Here is a 14,525-nt window from a genome sequence, read left to right as displayed (position 1 = left end):
TCAAGAACACCGGTAATTTCTTTCGCTTTCCATTAACAAAGTTAAGGAAGTTGAAGGAAAAGTTTCATCGTTCACCAGAATATTTGCTCCAATTTTTGTAAACAAACTCGCTAAAAAAGTGTCTCGCCAGAGGAGAGCAGTATTCACGAGCAAAATATACATTGTGTGAACACCAAAATATACTATTTATTGAAGGATCATCATTCTAAAGTGTACATGTTTAATGAATTTGTTCAAGTGGGCAAACAGGTGAGGTGGATAGACTAATTTTGGAGAGATCGGGTTGCCTACTTGCGCCTTTGTTTAAATTTAAACATTTATGAGGGATTGAACTCCTCAATACACCCTCAACTCTTTAGCGCCAGTGGACCCATGGTAAGTTAAGGCGTGCACATTTATTTAAAACCAAAATCATTATAAACAACACAACAGGCACACTTGTTTGACGGCCGAGCAACTTGTGGATTGTCGATTTAGTTCAGTGTTCCGCCGATAGAATGCAGACGCGTCGTTTTGTGCGAAGCAGCGCCAACGCGGAAAGTCTACGCGAGTAGTTCGGTGTTGTACGACGCAAGGGAGAGAAAAGTCTGTGCGTCCCGTCGAACGCCAGATGTCCACTTTCCCTTCACAAAACAAAGTGAATTCTGTATCCTCAAGGTACACTCGGCGGTGTGTCGTATTATTTTCGTGAAGTGTTTTTCGTTTCCAACCAGTGAAAAAGTTATTTTACTCTGTACGCAGATATGACCACGAAGCGAAGTGTGTTGTGCTTACGTTAACAGCTCGTGACTCAGTTTGGTGCCAAGTTATTTTATTACGCTTTGTGTTAAAACTTGCGAGTATGTAAGTTGTGTGTTACTGGTCGTGCTGCATTCAGTTGTGGTTCTTGAAAAGTTGGTGGTAGTTTTTTTTTTTTCGGTCAAAATTTTACGAGTGCATGTGACGATAGTTGACAGTTGTGTTTTTTACCCCTTCAAAAGTGACGCGAGTGCTAAATACTCAAATTACATCAAAAGGACAAAGGACCAAATTGGAATTAAGGTAAGTGAAAAATAATTTGCATGCAAGGGAAGAAATTGTAATTGCATAAATTATGGTGCAAACTCTTGCATTGACAAAAATGCCTTGTCGTCCATGGGAAGTTGTGCATTATCATGGGATTATCCAGAATTTCCCCGTAGGTGAAACGTATGAGGGTACATTTAAAGTAAAATTGATCAAAAATTGGGCCATGGTAGAAAATTGTAGCTGGTGTTGACACACGTTTTGGTAACGGTTCAGATTGTTTTATGATTTCTTTCAAATTCTTCTAGCAGAAAGACTAATTATCGTAGAATTGTGGAAATAATTGTTACGAAATTTGAAACTTCCTTAAAGTAACGAGCACTGTTTGGATTCGAAAAACATTTGTTTATGTTGAAGGGAAAAGTAACTTAAAAATTACCTTACACAAGCATGCGCGCATCCCATGGACAAGGTATTCTTCGTTGACAATCAACAATAAGTATCGTAGACTAGTGGGAATGAATGTAGAAGTAAATCGATCGGAACCTTAGTACAATACATTTAGGGATTTTATTTTAATGCTAAGAGAACCAAACCTAACTACGAAAGCATGTATTGAACAAAATCTTAAGTAATCGCTAAAACTCCGCAGTATGTGTTAACAGACATAAATCGAAATCGAACCATGTAGAAATTGCATTTGTAGCATGATGAAATCGCAATAAAACAAAAGGAACTTGTGCAGAAGTTTGTTTGAATCGGCGCTACTGGTGTGTGGATAAATCGGTTTATTTTTTTTAACAATCGTAGTAGAATGGCAGTCTGAGATAGGCCAAGGCACTTCAAGGGCTGTCGAGCCACGGGTTGTTATTATTACATTATAATGGAAGTAACAAAAAGGATACAAAATATATACCGAAGCATACCGTGTGATCCATATATTCATGACTTGAGTGTGCTGCTGTTTAATAAACATGCTCAATTTATCGTTCCCCACCCCCCCATTGGTCTCATCATAATATTTTATAGAAATCAATAGAGGTTTCCTAATTGCCAGTTGATCATAGAGCCATCTAGCCATTTTCCAAATCGTTAGCAAGCTCGTAATCCATTCAACTGTTAATAAATTATGTACATTTTAACCACTGTTAGTCAGAGTTGGACTTTCTGTCCGACTAACCATTGAACTGTAACCTACCGCAAATCGAACCAGGAACCTCGTGATTAAAACTTGTCACAGTTTGTTTAAAGTACACTTTTTACTCAAGCAGATTGATATGGGCCGAACCTACAGTTGAAAATTCGAACCCGGGACTCCTTGATTACATGGCGACAGCTGGTTCGTTTTTGTGTCACGTGTAAAGCGAAACCTACATTTTTCAATGCGTAGGCTTATGAAATTATTACGTTCATGCTTTATTGTATTACTGTACTGTAATACTCTATATTGGTTCTTGAGACTTTTTGTGGATACGGTGAGATGATCAAAAAATATATTTGATTCATCCTGTTATAGATGGGTACGAAATTCTGGGGGGGACAGGGGGGATTTCCCCCACCAACAATCTTGGCATCAAAAATTCTCACCCCATCAAAAATTTCCGGGTAGAGATTTTTTGTTATAAGCTTATAACAAACAAAAGATAAGCAATTACTTTTAATTTCAAATAGCCTATACTTTACTAAGAATAATATCTGAAACACACACAAATTATTGTAGTTGTGAGTATTGAATGCATTCTCTCTCATGAGATCATTAACAGATGTACATCAATACGCACAATAAAAGTTAAACAAGTATGCAAGACAATAAAAACTATGAAATATAATTGATTTATGTTAACATACAGCACAAACTAAACAAAAACTTACACTATTATAAGACCACTTCAACTATTTCATAATTTAACATCTTTAACCAATCAGTAAATGAATTAGTTAGATGCTTTACAATATCTGACATGTACAAAGTAACAAATTAATTTCCTTTATGTAAATAATAATAATATATTTCTAATTGAGTAATTTATTTTTACTTTTAATAACATTCAAATATGTATATGGTATAATTTACACATGTTTGTGGGGAGGGGGTTTTGTAGATTAAGAAGTTTTTCTCCCCAACAGTTTTCAATGATTTCGCACCCTGGACTTGTTAAATATTGCACTTAAATACGGGTCTTAATTATTTGGGACTTGAACTCGTGAACTTGTGATTACACGTAAGGTAGTTAGGCGTAACCAAAGTGACAAGTTGTGACGCAAATTAACTGTGTTGGGAGAAGTGCTAAGGAATCACAATTCACACTACGTCACGAAGTCAAACTTTGCAACGTTCTCAAGAACTTGTACTATTGGGCGTATGTAGGATAAAATGGGTACATCGTACCCTGTAAATTTTTTGAAAACCGGTACGGTACTCCCTATATTCATAAAATTGGATCCATTGTTCTAAATAAATTTGTTTGGCAAGTGCAATATACAGTTGGAAATATTTATGCAAAGTTTAATTGGAAAGACTCAAGGACATTCGCATACAAAGCTGAACAATATTGACCTTCATTCCCAAGGTTTGTCATTAATTTGCAGAATATTAGAAATAACTCATTCATTTTTTTTCCAATTATATTTAATAGCATGTTACTGAATTATAGTAACTTCACGTGTTTCGAAGGCATTTCGATATTTTGAAAATCGAATTTTTGAATTTTGTATCATGTAATAATGTTTTACTCATGGAGGCATACAGATTCCTCAGATATATAGTATATAATCTTGGTGAGGCTATTGTGTTACTTCCTGGTACCCAGTCCCCAATGACGTAGTTAGTGGGCGTCCAAGGAAACCGGACCCTTCACCCCCGAAGTACTTACTTAGCACAAAAAGTAAATAATACGTAGAATAACAAAAATTAAATAATGAAAATATTATTATCGAGTTTTTTTTTTATTTCCGCCGAACTTATTGGACGGTTAGGACTATATTGTGATCATACGACTTTGAACGACAGTACCAAAGATCATTTATGCAAGAATTACCAGGAATTTTACTTGATACGTTTACCAGTATCCTTAACGTCGTTATATTGATCTGTTAATAATATAATATTCATGAATTTGAATATTTTAATTAATTTAATACAATTATTTTAAATTAAACATTATTGTTATTATTATTATTATGAGTAGAGCCCGGAAGTTCAGGCATTTATTTTCGTTAATATATTATATTATTATATTTTAAATTAAACATTATTGTTATTATGAGTAGAGCCCGGAAGTTCAGGCATTTATTTTCGTTAATATATTATATTATTATATTTTAAATTAAACATTATTGTTATTATTATTATGAGTAGAGCCCGGAAGTTCAGGCATTTATTTTCGTTAAAATAGGCAGGCAAAAAGGCATTTATAATGTTGAAAATAGGCATTAAAAATGAAAAAAAGGCAAAATAAACCGAAAAAAAGGCACATTTGGAAGTCGCTTACTTTTATCTATAATTTCTGGCAAAATGTTAAAATCTACATTGGAAAGAGCATTTCAATTTTCACCAAATCCACGCACGTAATCATGTAACTTACCACTTGATGGCACCCTAAATTTCGGCATGATGACAACTACACGATCCTTTTCCTCCAAAGTGCAGAACTAAACTAAAGATAGAGAACTTTATTTTGGAATTGATGCAAAGGCCCTTGGGCATTAGTGCTGTTTCTTGTCAATAACCTCCTGACACGGACGTTGGACGTGATGACGTAATTGTGCAGATGTTCTGCAACAGGTTTTCAGCAGTCAATCATACACAAGGCAATGTTAACCGAAAGGCAATATCCTAACTCAGTATGAAATACTTTTTTCTCACACTTTTCTCCTTCAGCAATGTTGAAACATGCATGAGTTCAATATTACTTAAATAAGGCGAAAATTATTCACATAATAAAAGGGAGAAAAATATACACACTTTTGTTAAAAAAAAATTGCCCAATTTCATTGAAAAAGGCATTATAATTAAAAATAGGCAGTGGGGTCCCAAATAGGCAAAATTAAAAGGCTTCTAAAACATTCGAAACAACATAAAAAACGTATATCCGGAAAAATTTTATCAATATATGCAGTAGATAAAAAGAGGCATTTTGCCAAACTTCCGGGCTCTAATTATGAGACACTTGTTTCGGATCGGACCCCTCCGTCCTCGTGGATAAACAGCAGCGGTAGTGACGATTGTGCAACGTACTTCTGACGACATCGCCCCAGGCTTGTTTTTGCTTTGTCAGTTCGGAAAGAAGTGAACATGGCACTTCGCAGAAAGGCTTCCGTTGCTACGCAAACAATCGTGTCCACGATTATATTTACGAAGTTCAGCGAATCTCGTGAACCAGAAGAGAATCATAGAATAACAAACCGACCTAGAAAATATTTGCAACGCTCTGCAGCTGAGCCTGAACAAATGGTTCAGAGTTGTGCTGAGGAGATTAATTGACACCTTCTCGGTAAACTCTAAGAGTACCGTATTCTTGCTTAACGATTTTCTGGTTCTTTCGTAGGTCTAATGGAACGGCACTATCGTCAGCAATGTGCTGTGGATTGTGCAAGTCCATGTCTAGATAAGTTATATACGAGGTCTGTTCAAAAAGAAACCGAACCTGCTCCCTTCAAAGGGCTCCGTCGCTGTTAATACATCATTTTTTCTGGAAGAGCCTGTACGTCCCATGATGAATTGTCTTGAATATCTACTATCGTCTGGTTCTTGAGAGTGAATTTCATCATCGGAAAGCGGAAAGATGTCCGCAGGTGCCAAATCAGGAGAATAGGTAGGCTCTAACGGTTTTGTTATGGTTCGTCGTGCCATCCTCCACGTTTTTGTTTGCCCACGCTTCAGTCCTCTGAAAATCGCCTCAAGCACGGAACACTCCCTCACCTGGGGCGCGTCGAGTATCTGAGCGATGCTCGTTCAGCAGACAATTTATTGGAGTCTGTGTGCTCATTGATCAAACTATCAGTGCCTTGGAGTAATCTGTGATCAATGTGGCTGCGGCGAGTGGGCAAGATTTCAGAGATTTTGAAAAGCTGTTAATTATTGATGTAGTTGATGTGGAAAAAAAAAACAACTAATGAATTTTCTTTTTCGCACACGTGTGCAACTTTCCAAAACTACTGTGTATATTTGGAATAAATTACTTGAGCTTTCTTTGTAATTACCCTCTTTGCCTTACAAGATCGAAACACAAAAAAGGATATATTCTGTGGCTTAGACCTATGGCAGCAAGAAGGTTCGTGTTCGCTTAGGGAGCAAGTGAGCAGCACTCACAGAGCAACGCTTATTTGACCGTCAAGTAGCTGAGCGATGACATTGCTCGCTGAGCGCTCAGATACTTGACGCGTTCCTTAACAGTTGTAGTCTGGAACTGAAACAACGTAAAATGACGCGACAAGCTTATAAAGAAACTGCTGCTGAGTTTACTTTTGAACAGACTCGTACATGAGATCTACGCGAGGACCAATCGCCTCCCCTTAGATCAGTGTGCATTGTACCGTGCCGTGGAGCAGGAGCGTATCTTCTAGGCTCGCTAGGCTATCTGCGAAGCCTAGAGAATAAAACACAGGAGGAAAATCGATCAGAAATTGTAAATTAAATTATTTATATCAGTGAAATGATGATGGTGATTTTGGAGTTGGCAACCTGATTTCCTATGAGTTGGCAACCTGATTTCCTATGAGTTGGCAACCTGATTTCCTATGAGTTGGCAACCTCATTTCTTGTGAGTTGGCAACCTGATTTCTTGTGAGTTGGCAACCTGATTTCTTGTGAGTTGGCAACCTCATTTCCTATGAGTTGGCAACCTCATTTCTTATGAGTTGGTAAACTTATTTCTATTCATAGCCTAGGACCACGTGACATTGTGAGATAGCCCAGATCTTCGACTCAGTATACGCCACTGACGTGGAGATAGTCCCATACATTCTCGGTTTTCCTTAGTGAATGTAATGTGATCAGCACCACGCTCCGGCCTCCCAGGTACCAATTTATTGGAGGCTGGGTGAGCTCTAGAGCTACTTATGCTGGAACTGTGATAATACCCAGCGAGACCCCGAACTAGAGTCTACCCGGGGAGTCACACTCCCTCAGAGGTCCGGCCATCTGGAGATGCGGCGATGACCAAGCAAAATAATAAAGATATTGCATTTTATATATTTTAGAGAAAAAGTAAAGAAAAAATAGAATACTCGCATATTTGTGCGAGATAAGCCAAGCGACAGCATGAAACAGCTTGAAATACGGAAGAGATTCGCTAATCTTTGCGCATCGAAATGAGGCCCCAGTACTACCCCTCGCGCCGAACCCTCCTCCCGCCAAGTTTCCTATCGAAGGCAATGGTGTACGACGGTTCAGTTCATCGCAGAATGGTGCGAATCTGGTCTCTGCCGGTGCCGAGAACAGCCGAACGCTTCCGAACAGGCAGACAGGTCCAACGACCTGTACTTTCCCCCACTCTTGAAGGTCTGGTTCATAACAGGTCCTTTTTTTCAGCCCCCATCCCCATGTTTACAGCCACGGCAGGGTTTCTCTGGAGTCATCAAGATTCTTCCAAGTGTCAGTGGCGTGCTCAAGGAGAGGTTGGTGAGGGTCATAATCCCTGAAGAAAGAAAAGGAAGGCATAGTGAGGAATTCAGAAATGACTACTAAAAGGTACACGTAACCCCATTCCCCTTCGAAAATCCTGGGCACACCACTCGTATGTCTGCTATTTCCACTTGTTAAGAGAAAAAGCACACATTGAACGATATGAAATCTGCTTTTCATTATCAAAACAGTTGGCGGCGAAACATGGTTCGCGTGGACCTCATCTTCGAGGTGAGGCAAGCGTCACCGTGCTCCAGTCGCGTCGGGTGTAAAAAAACGGGACACTCACCACTACGCTTGCCTTCACCTGCCGGGGAACATACACAAGTCTCAGACGCATGGTACGTTGACAGTAAATGAAGCAGAGCTTGGTGACACGTACCTCACCTCGAAGCTGAGGTGCACGCGTTTCGCGTGGACCATAGCTTCAAGGTGAAGTAAGCGTCGTCGCGCTCCTGTCGCATTCGGTATGAAAGAAAATGAAAAATGGCCTAAAGTGCTGATTCTTCTTACCTTTAAACGCGACAATTGAGGTGTTTGCATTTCAGTTTCCATCATATTTAATAATTCTCGTGGTATGGGATAGAATTATGTGTCTTTTGTAGTCGTAAGGTCTGTGGTATGAGCTTTTACATTGAATTGGCAGTGACCTTGGCGTTTATCGCAGAGAAATATTGTGCCCCGAAAGATTGACACTGACGTTTGGCAAATCTGCGATGACTACGTAAAAGTGTCACGCTTCGCCACTACGCGCCCTGCCGACGGATCACTTGAAGTGGATTGTGAAAGAAAATGATAGAAGTGACACGGTGTTTGAAGTCAAGTATGAGAATAGTTCCAGTGTGCGCGAAGAACTCGAAAACAAGACATGAGAACATGCTTAGACATTCACGTATAATTGAATTAGCAGTGTTACAAACACAGTTGAAATGGAATTGTAAAATTTCGTCTGTTTAGCACCTCTGCGTGCGTATGCAGGAAGAACTTGCTTTCTGTACATCTCGTTGTACTTACTTTGTCCATCTCTTCGTCCACGAAGATGGCTGGGCCTTCCCGATGGCATAGTGGTAACGTCGTCGCCTTGTAATCAAAGGGTCCCGTGTTCGATACACATAGTGGTTCGGATCCCACTTTAAACTCTAGTCCAGTCCCGATTAGCCTATCTATACATAAAGTGTACTTAAAAACAAAAACGCAATGGAAATTAGATGGTATTTGAAAAGATGTTCCTTATATTCAGACAGGCGTTTCAGGAGAACACACGCTTCCTTCACCAGACATTTATTTATTTTATTATTATTATTATTGGAAAGGCACTCAAAAGTCATCCTCTCTTCCACGTAGGACACCCTGGTAACTGCATTCTTGCAGGCAACAGAGGCTCTTGCGCATAGACCCACGGCGATTTGTTTGTGTGTTGTGTTATGCATTTTCTGCATGCTGAGGACCACTCGTACGGCCTGGGCTTTCATCAGTGACGTAGTGATTTTAGTTCTAATTTTTCTCCATATTGCTGGTTATAATCTATAAATGTTCTTTTTAATTCACTGACTTAACTTAATTGTGTTTTTACTAAAGGGTCTTATGTTGCTATAATACGAGAATGGTCCAAATAGCTTCATACCTGATGTACCCTATAATTTTAGTAATCACTCAATCTGCTGAAATAAGTATGAATCAGGTATGGCATGCAATAAAAATCTATTAATAGCTGCTCTTGTAGCCGAGGCACAGATATTTGTGTGCTATGTAGGGGTTTATTATGGCTCGCTTGTAGTGTAATGGTTAGCGCTTTTTCTTCGTGAGGTCTGGTTCCAACCAATCCCGATGGGAGCTTCAAAATTTCCGTGTTTACCCAGCATCGTGAAGTTACTTGAGAACAAAGTGACGGATTCCAGTAACGAAAGGCAGAAACAACTGCAATGGGACTTGATGCGTCTGTCATTGAAAACTCGCTTTACAGAATTTGACACTCAGAGCTGTAGCCTATAGGTTTATAAATTACTTTCTCCAGAAACTATGTTCTGTCCTCCTCCGTGGCCTGAGGCGCTGTGCTTTGGACTCCGTCTGCGGGACGGCATAGGTTCGAGTCCGCCTGGAGTCTGTCTCTGGGTTTTCGGCCTGTGTATAGGACCAGTGGCAACCCACCGTCGTGAGGAAATTGGGGAGCTACGAGTGAGTAGAGTGATCCGGTCTCGGAAATATATAATGGCTGAGGGTACAACGTGATAACTCCACGTCACCCCATTACTGGTTGAAGATCTCCACACCTCTAGGTAGGATTGTGGGAGGGAGACTGGCAGTCGGGAGATAAGCCAAGGCCCTTCCTGGGCTTTTGGATTATTATTATTATTATTATTATTATAGAAACTATATTCTCCCCCCCCCCCGTCTTGCTTCCACACTCTTTTGTTCTGTATCGTTACAGGTATGAATCTGTACAAACACATGGTAGCGGAGCGATTAAAGTCATCGTCTTGTATTCAAAGGGTCTCAAGTTCGATATCCGGTGGAGGCGGCACTTGCACAATGATTTGGATCTCACTTTAATCTGTAGGTTTAGCCTCGATTAGCCTATGTGAGCATAAACTTTTGACAAACACATGGCAATGGAGGTAAGGGAACAAGGTATAACTTAGCAAAATGTACACATTTCAATTCTGTCACAATTCTCGTTAGTGTTGGGGGCAAAAAGGAACAGTAAGTTCTAAGTTGCGGAGAGAACCTCACGTTGATGTTGGTAGCGGATCTTTTACGTCGATTATTAAGCTACATAAAATGTATTAAAATATCAGTAATAAATGAAGATATGGGGAAAGAACCATGAAACGTTATATTTTCATAAATCTGAGATTTGCACTTTTTAAAGTGTGACACGGTTTATTAATCATGTTTGCTACATTGAAAGGCAAGGCAACTTTAAGCATTCTAGCATTGTCCCTACAATGGCACATAAATGTCTTGTGTATTTAGTCTTTGGATTAAAATGGTAGAATATGAGATTTTTTTCGGTGTAATGCTTTTTTACTTTGTTATTCTGTTCAAATACTAATTGAACTAATTTATATTCTGACTAGCTGATTGCCGGGTATTTATTTATCCCAATCTTCTATTAGAAAGGGAAATATTGAATTCTAACTATAGTGTAAAATGAACTTGGAGTTGAACTGCATTGGCAGTATCACTATTCATCTTAGCGACCCCGAAAACTATGGATTCCACACTAATATCGGTCGTTTTACATGTCATCCCCTTCCCACCCCCATCCATAGGGGTGACAGAGGTGTCTTGGAGTTGAACGACGTTGGGAGTGTCAGTATTCATCTTAGCGACCCCAAAACCAAAAACAAAAAGGACCTAAAAACGGAAAAAAAGACGTATAAATGTGATCCGAATTAATTAATAACTTCAGTTTTAATTACATATTTAATGAATAAAAAATATTACAAAATTATGGTGGTATGGAACACACAGTGCGAAAAACTATACGAATAAAATGCATCTTCTTTCAGTCAAGAATGTTTTTCTCTCATTTCAGGGATAGTTCAAATATATTTCTTTTTTTGTTTTTTATTTTTATTTCTTTACTACAGAAAGGATGTTTAAGAGGTGATGAACTGATGATGATTCGAATTGAGAATGGGCAGTAAAAACTTATTGGAAGTTAGGTGAAGTTGCAAAAAAAAGTCGTTAAGACCTAAAAAAAAGGCTAAAAAAGGACCACTATGCCAAAAAACGCCGAAAAAGGCAAAGGACAAATCAAACCCACCTTTTTCTGGCCTACAATGACCCAAAATGAACATATATTATGTTGGGCCTCGTCTTCGGACTCTAGGAAGAATGAAAAAAAAAAGGATTTTTCCTCATCTTCCGAGCCCTATTAATAACATTTGTTGGTAACATGTGTTAGCAACCCCGGTGTAAATGCGGCTTTGTATGAAGGAACATATTCCTACAGTAAGATTGAAGTACTTTCACAAACGCCGATGTAAAAATCCTAGCCTTCCCTCCGACGCCAGGCCAGCTCATCACTAGGCGAATCAAAGCGCACCCATCGTTCTTTATATAGACTGAAGGTCTGAAACTTTATAAACCTTATGCCAACTCGGTGACAATAGAAATTCTGGGCAAAACTGCAATCCTATGCTGCCACCTTTCGCTTTTATTGCTGAGCCCCTCATACCGGTTGTTTTCGTCGTAAACCTGGCAATTTGCCACCGCATGCCACGTGAAACACAGCTTACGTCCATTACAGAGCGGACCAAGACGCTCATCGGAGCGGAACGGCCCGGCTTACTGGGTTGTTACAGGTGGTCGTGCATGCTACTGCCTCACACACAGCGCCGCCATTTTCCCCAGCAAAACAGCCACAATTTACTTTTTAATTATACCACGTTGCGGTTGTGTGCTTGAGGTTTTTATTTTTAGCAGAGGCTGTTTGTTTGCCTTACATTCACGTCGCACTGCCAGTCCTTTTCCCTCCATGTCTGGGCTTACATAGCTTCATTTCAGTGACATTTGAAACAGTTTTCAGCTAATAAAAACCTTACTTCCGTACTGCACAGCGGCGCAGGAACGTTCTTGACTTGGGGAGTAAAAAGTTGAACCTCCAAATAAGTTATATGTGATTTTTTTTGTGTGTTTGTGTGTGGGTATGACCCTGTGATATTCAATTTTCGAATCTTTAATGTAAAACTGTTATGGATATTTGAGATTTTTAAAAAAAATATTTTTCATTATTTTTTGTACGTTTCTAAAACATGTACAATTTAGCAGGGTTGTTAAAGAGCCAAGAATTTTAAATACATTCGTTCCGGTCCAGGAGAGAAAATCAACAAGCGTAAATGATTTCTGGACCATAAAGAACCTTCTTTCCGGCTGAATTTAAATACGGTTCACGAACGTTTTTTTCGGATCAATTTAAATGCGTTCCAGTAACCTTTTTTCCGGATCGGTTTAAATAGTGTCCAAGTTCCATATTGAAATAAAACAATATTCAACTTGGACCGAATTTAAATTGTGCGAGAGAAAAAAAAGGTTGCCGAATGGGTTCCTCTCCGTTTAAGAAACCTGCAATTTAGGCACATATGTGCTGTAGCCCTCGTTCCATCGTTTTGCTTGCATTTTAAACACTTTGTACTTCCTTGTGTCAGGTCTCGATCTTCGAGTTGTCTGGAATCTACGTCAGCTCCATGCGATCCGTTCTTGCTGATCTCGTCGGAAAGAAGAAAAAACCTCCTGACCTTCGCGATTTCAGTGTCGCTGAGTTTGTCCTTTCCACATCGCCGACATTTCCTGTCAAGGTGTATTGTAGCCAACGACTTCCCCACGTGCTTGTCCACGTGGATTTCCCCATGAGGAAACTGATGCTGCTGTTCCACGCATCGACTTCTCCATAATTTTAGCAGTCATTGTCTGTGGGGAGAGTAGAAGGTCACCTGATGCAAGATGAGACCAGGCTCTTCTTCCAGACTTCACGATACCGAGAACGGAACAGATTTATATATTAAAATGAAAAAAAAAAAGTATTTTGGTCTCGACCTAACCACGAAACCGAAAGTGCGATTTACGTTCGAGGGAGGGCATGGGGGTTGTCCTTGATGCAGCAAGGTTAACATTTTTATAGGTGCCAGAAATTTATTTACCATCCCATCAGTAACGTGCTTACGGGAGGTTGTTGGTGTCATAACCCACAATTCCTAAAAAAAAAGAAAGTCAAAGGCAGGAAAATATAGCAAAGTGACGATTGACTACTAAAAAAAAAGTATACATAATCCCCCCCCTTTTGAAAATTCGGGGTACGCCACTGCTTCCAATTGACAATTCCTTGCCGAATTGAGGTGCGAGTAGGAAATGTGTATCCCATATTTAGCACACAAACATATCGGCAGTGGCGTGCATTGACTTTATCCTTGGGGAAGCAGCCCCAAGGGTAGTCATGGGCATGGAGAAGGTTTCCCCCTCCCTAGAACTTGTTTCATTAAATTTATTAATATAATTATAATGTTTTCTTAACTAACAGTAATTGAACTTAGTGTTTGCTGGTCATAATCTGTATATATACTGTCGGAACTGTAATACCTATGTCATTGCCATGGTAACTTGTCTGAGGTGGGAATCCCTTCCCCTCCTCCCCTTAATTCACACCCTGTGAATCGCATTAACTAAACCACAGCCACAATCATGGACGTCCGGAAAGGGGCAAGGGGAGGCCAAGGACCCCCTGAAAAATATTACTATAAAATTATATATTACACACATGCATTTTAATTCATTTCAGTCACAGTGATTTATGTTAATTATTGGAAGGGTGTTGCTGAAGGAGTGTTTTTTGAGGGACCAGCTCTGTTATGGGGGTTAATATTCCTCATTTGCCCCCGCTGCAAAAAATAGCCTCTCCTTGTAAAAAGTAAAAAAAAATCCTGCGGTCTTCCATGACCACATAGTGACAATGTGGTTGGCATTTGTGATTTTTTCCTTGTAATACGTTGGTAAGAAGAATCACATGGCATCACAGGCGTATACCAGTAGTAGTCTATCCATTGCATAAAGGTTGGTTCAGGAAAACTAACTCATTTTCTTACATGAAATTTGCACGTGCTGGAAAATACGTGACAGTTCTTTTATGTCTCACTGCAATACAATGAACGTGTGACGTTTGTATGTGAACTTGCTAACAAGTAGTTCACAGCTGTCAGTAAGTGACGAACAGGATTATTTTTCTTCCCCAGTTATCTGCGGCCTCCCCGATGGCGTAGTGATAACGTCGTCTGCTTGTAATCAAGAGGTCTCGGTGGAAGAACATAGTGGTTCGGATCCCACTTTAAACTGTAGGTCTAGTCCCAATTGCGATTTTTTTCCAGTTAACTTGTGGATGCGGTTTCGTTTCTTGCTC

General features: G+C 39.5%; 2 protein-coding genes across 3 annotated transcripts in view; both read left to right on the top strand.

The window, feature by feature from the left end:
- Window positions 1-13,029, top strand: part of LOC145989012 (uncharacterized) — a 51,320-nt gene extending 38,291 nt beyond the window's left edge. The window contains exon 3 of the mRNA XM_083124312.1: window positions 12,784-13,029. Within this exon, the coding sequence (XP_082980438.1) occupies window positions 12,784-13,029 (246 nt within the window). The remainder of the gene's footprint in view (window positions 1-12,783) is intronic.
- The window catches only part of LOC145988615 (uncharacterized), a 627,408-nt gene continuing 613,424 nt past the window's right edge, over window positions 542-14,525 (top strand). For both annotated transcript variants that reach the window (XM_083123628.1, XM_083123627.1), the window contains exon 1: window positions 542-1,041. The gene's annotated coding sequence lies outside the window, so the exon portion shown is untranslated. The remainder of the gene's footprint in view (window positions 1,042-14,525) is intronic.

Source organism: Lepisma saccharinum, chromosome 6 (genome assembly GCF_977018435.1).
Source record: "Lepisma saccharinum chromosome 6, izLepSacc3.1, whole genome shotgun sequence".
In the NCBI taxonomy this organism is placed as follows: Eukaryota; Metazoa; Arthropoda; class Insecta; order Zygentoma; family Lepismatidae; genus Lepisma; species Lepisma saccharinum.
Note: the sequence above shows the minus strand (reverse complement) of the source record. Positions and strands in the feature narration are given on the sequence as shown.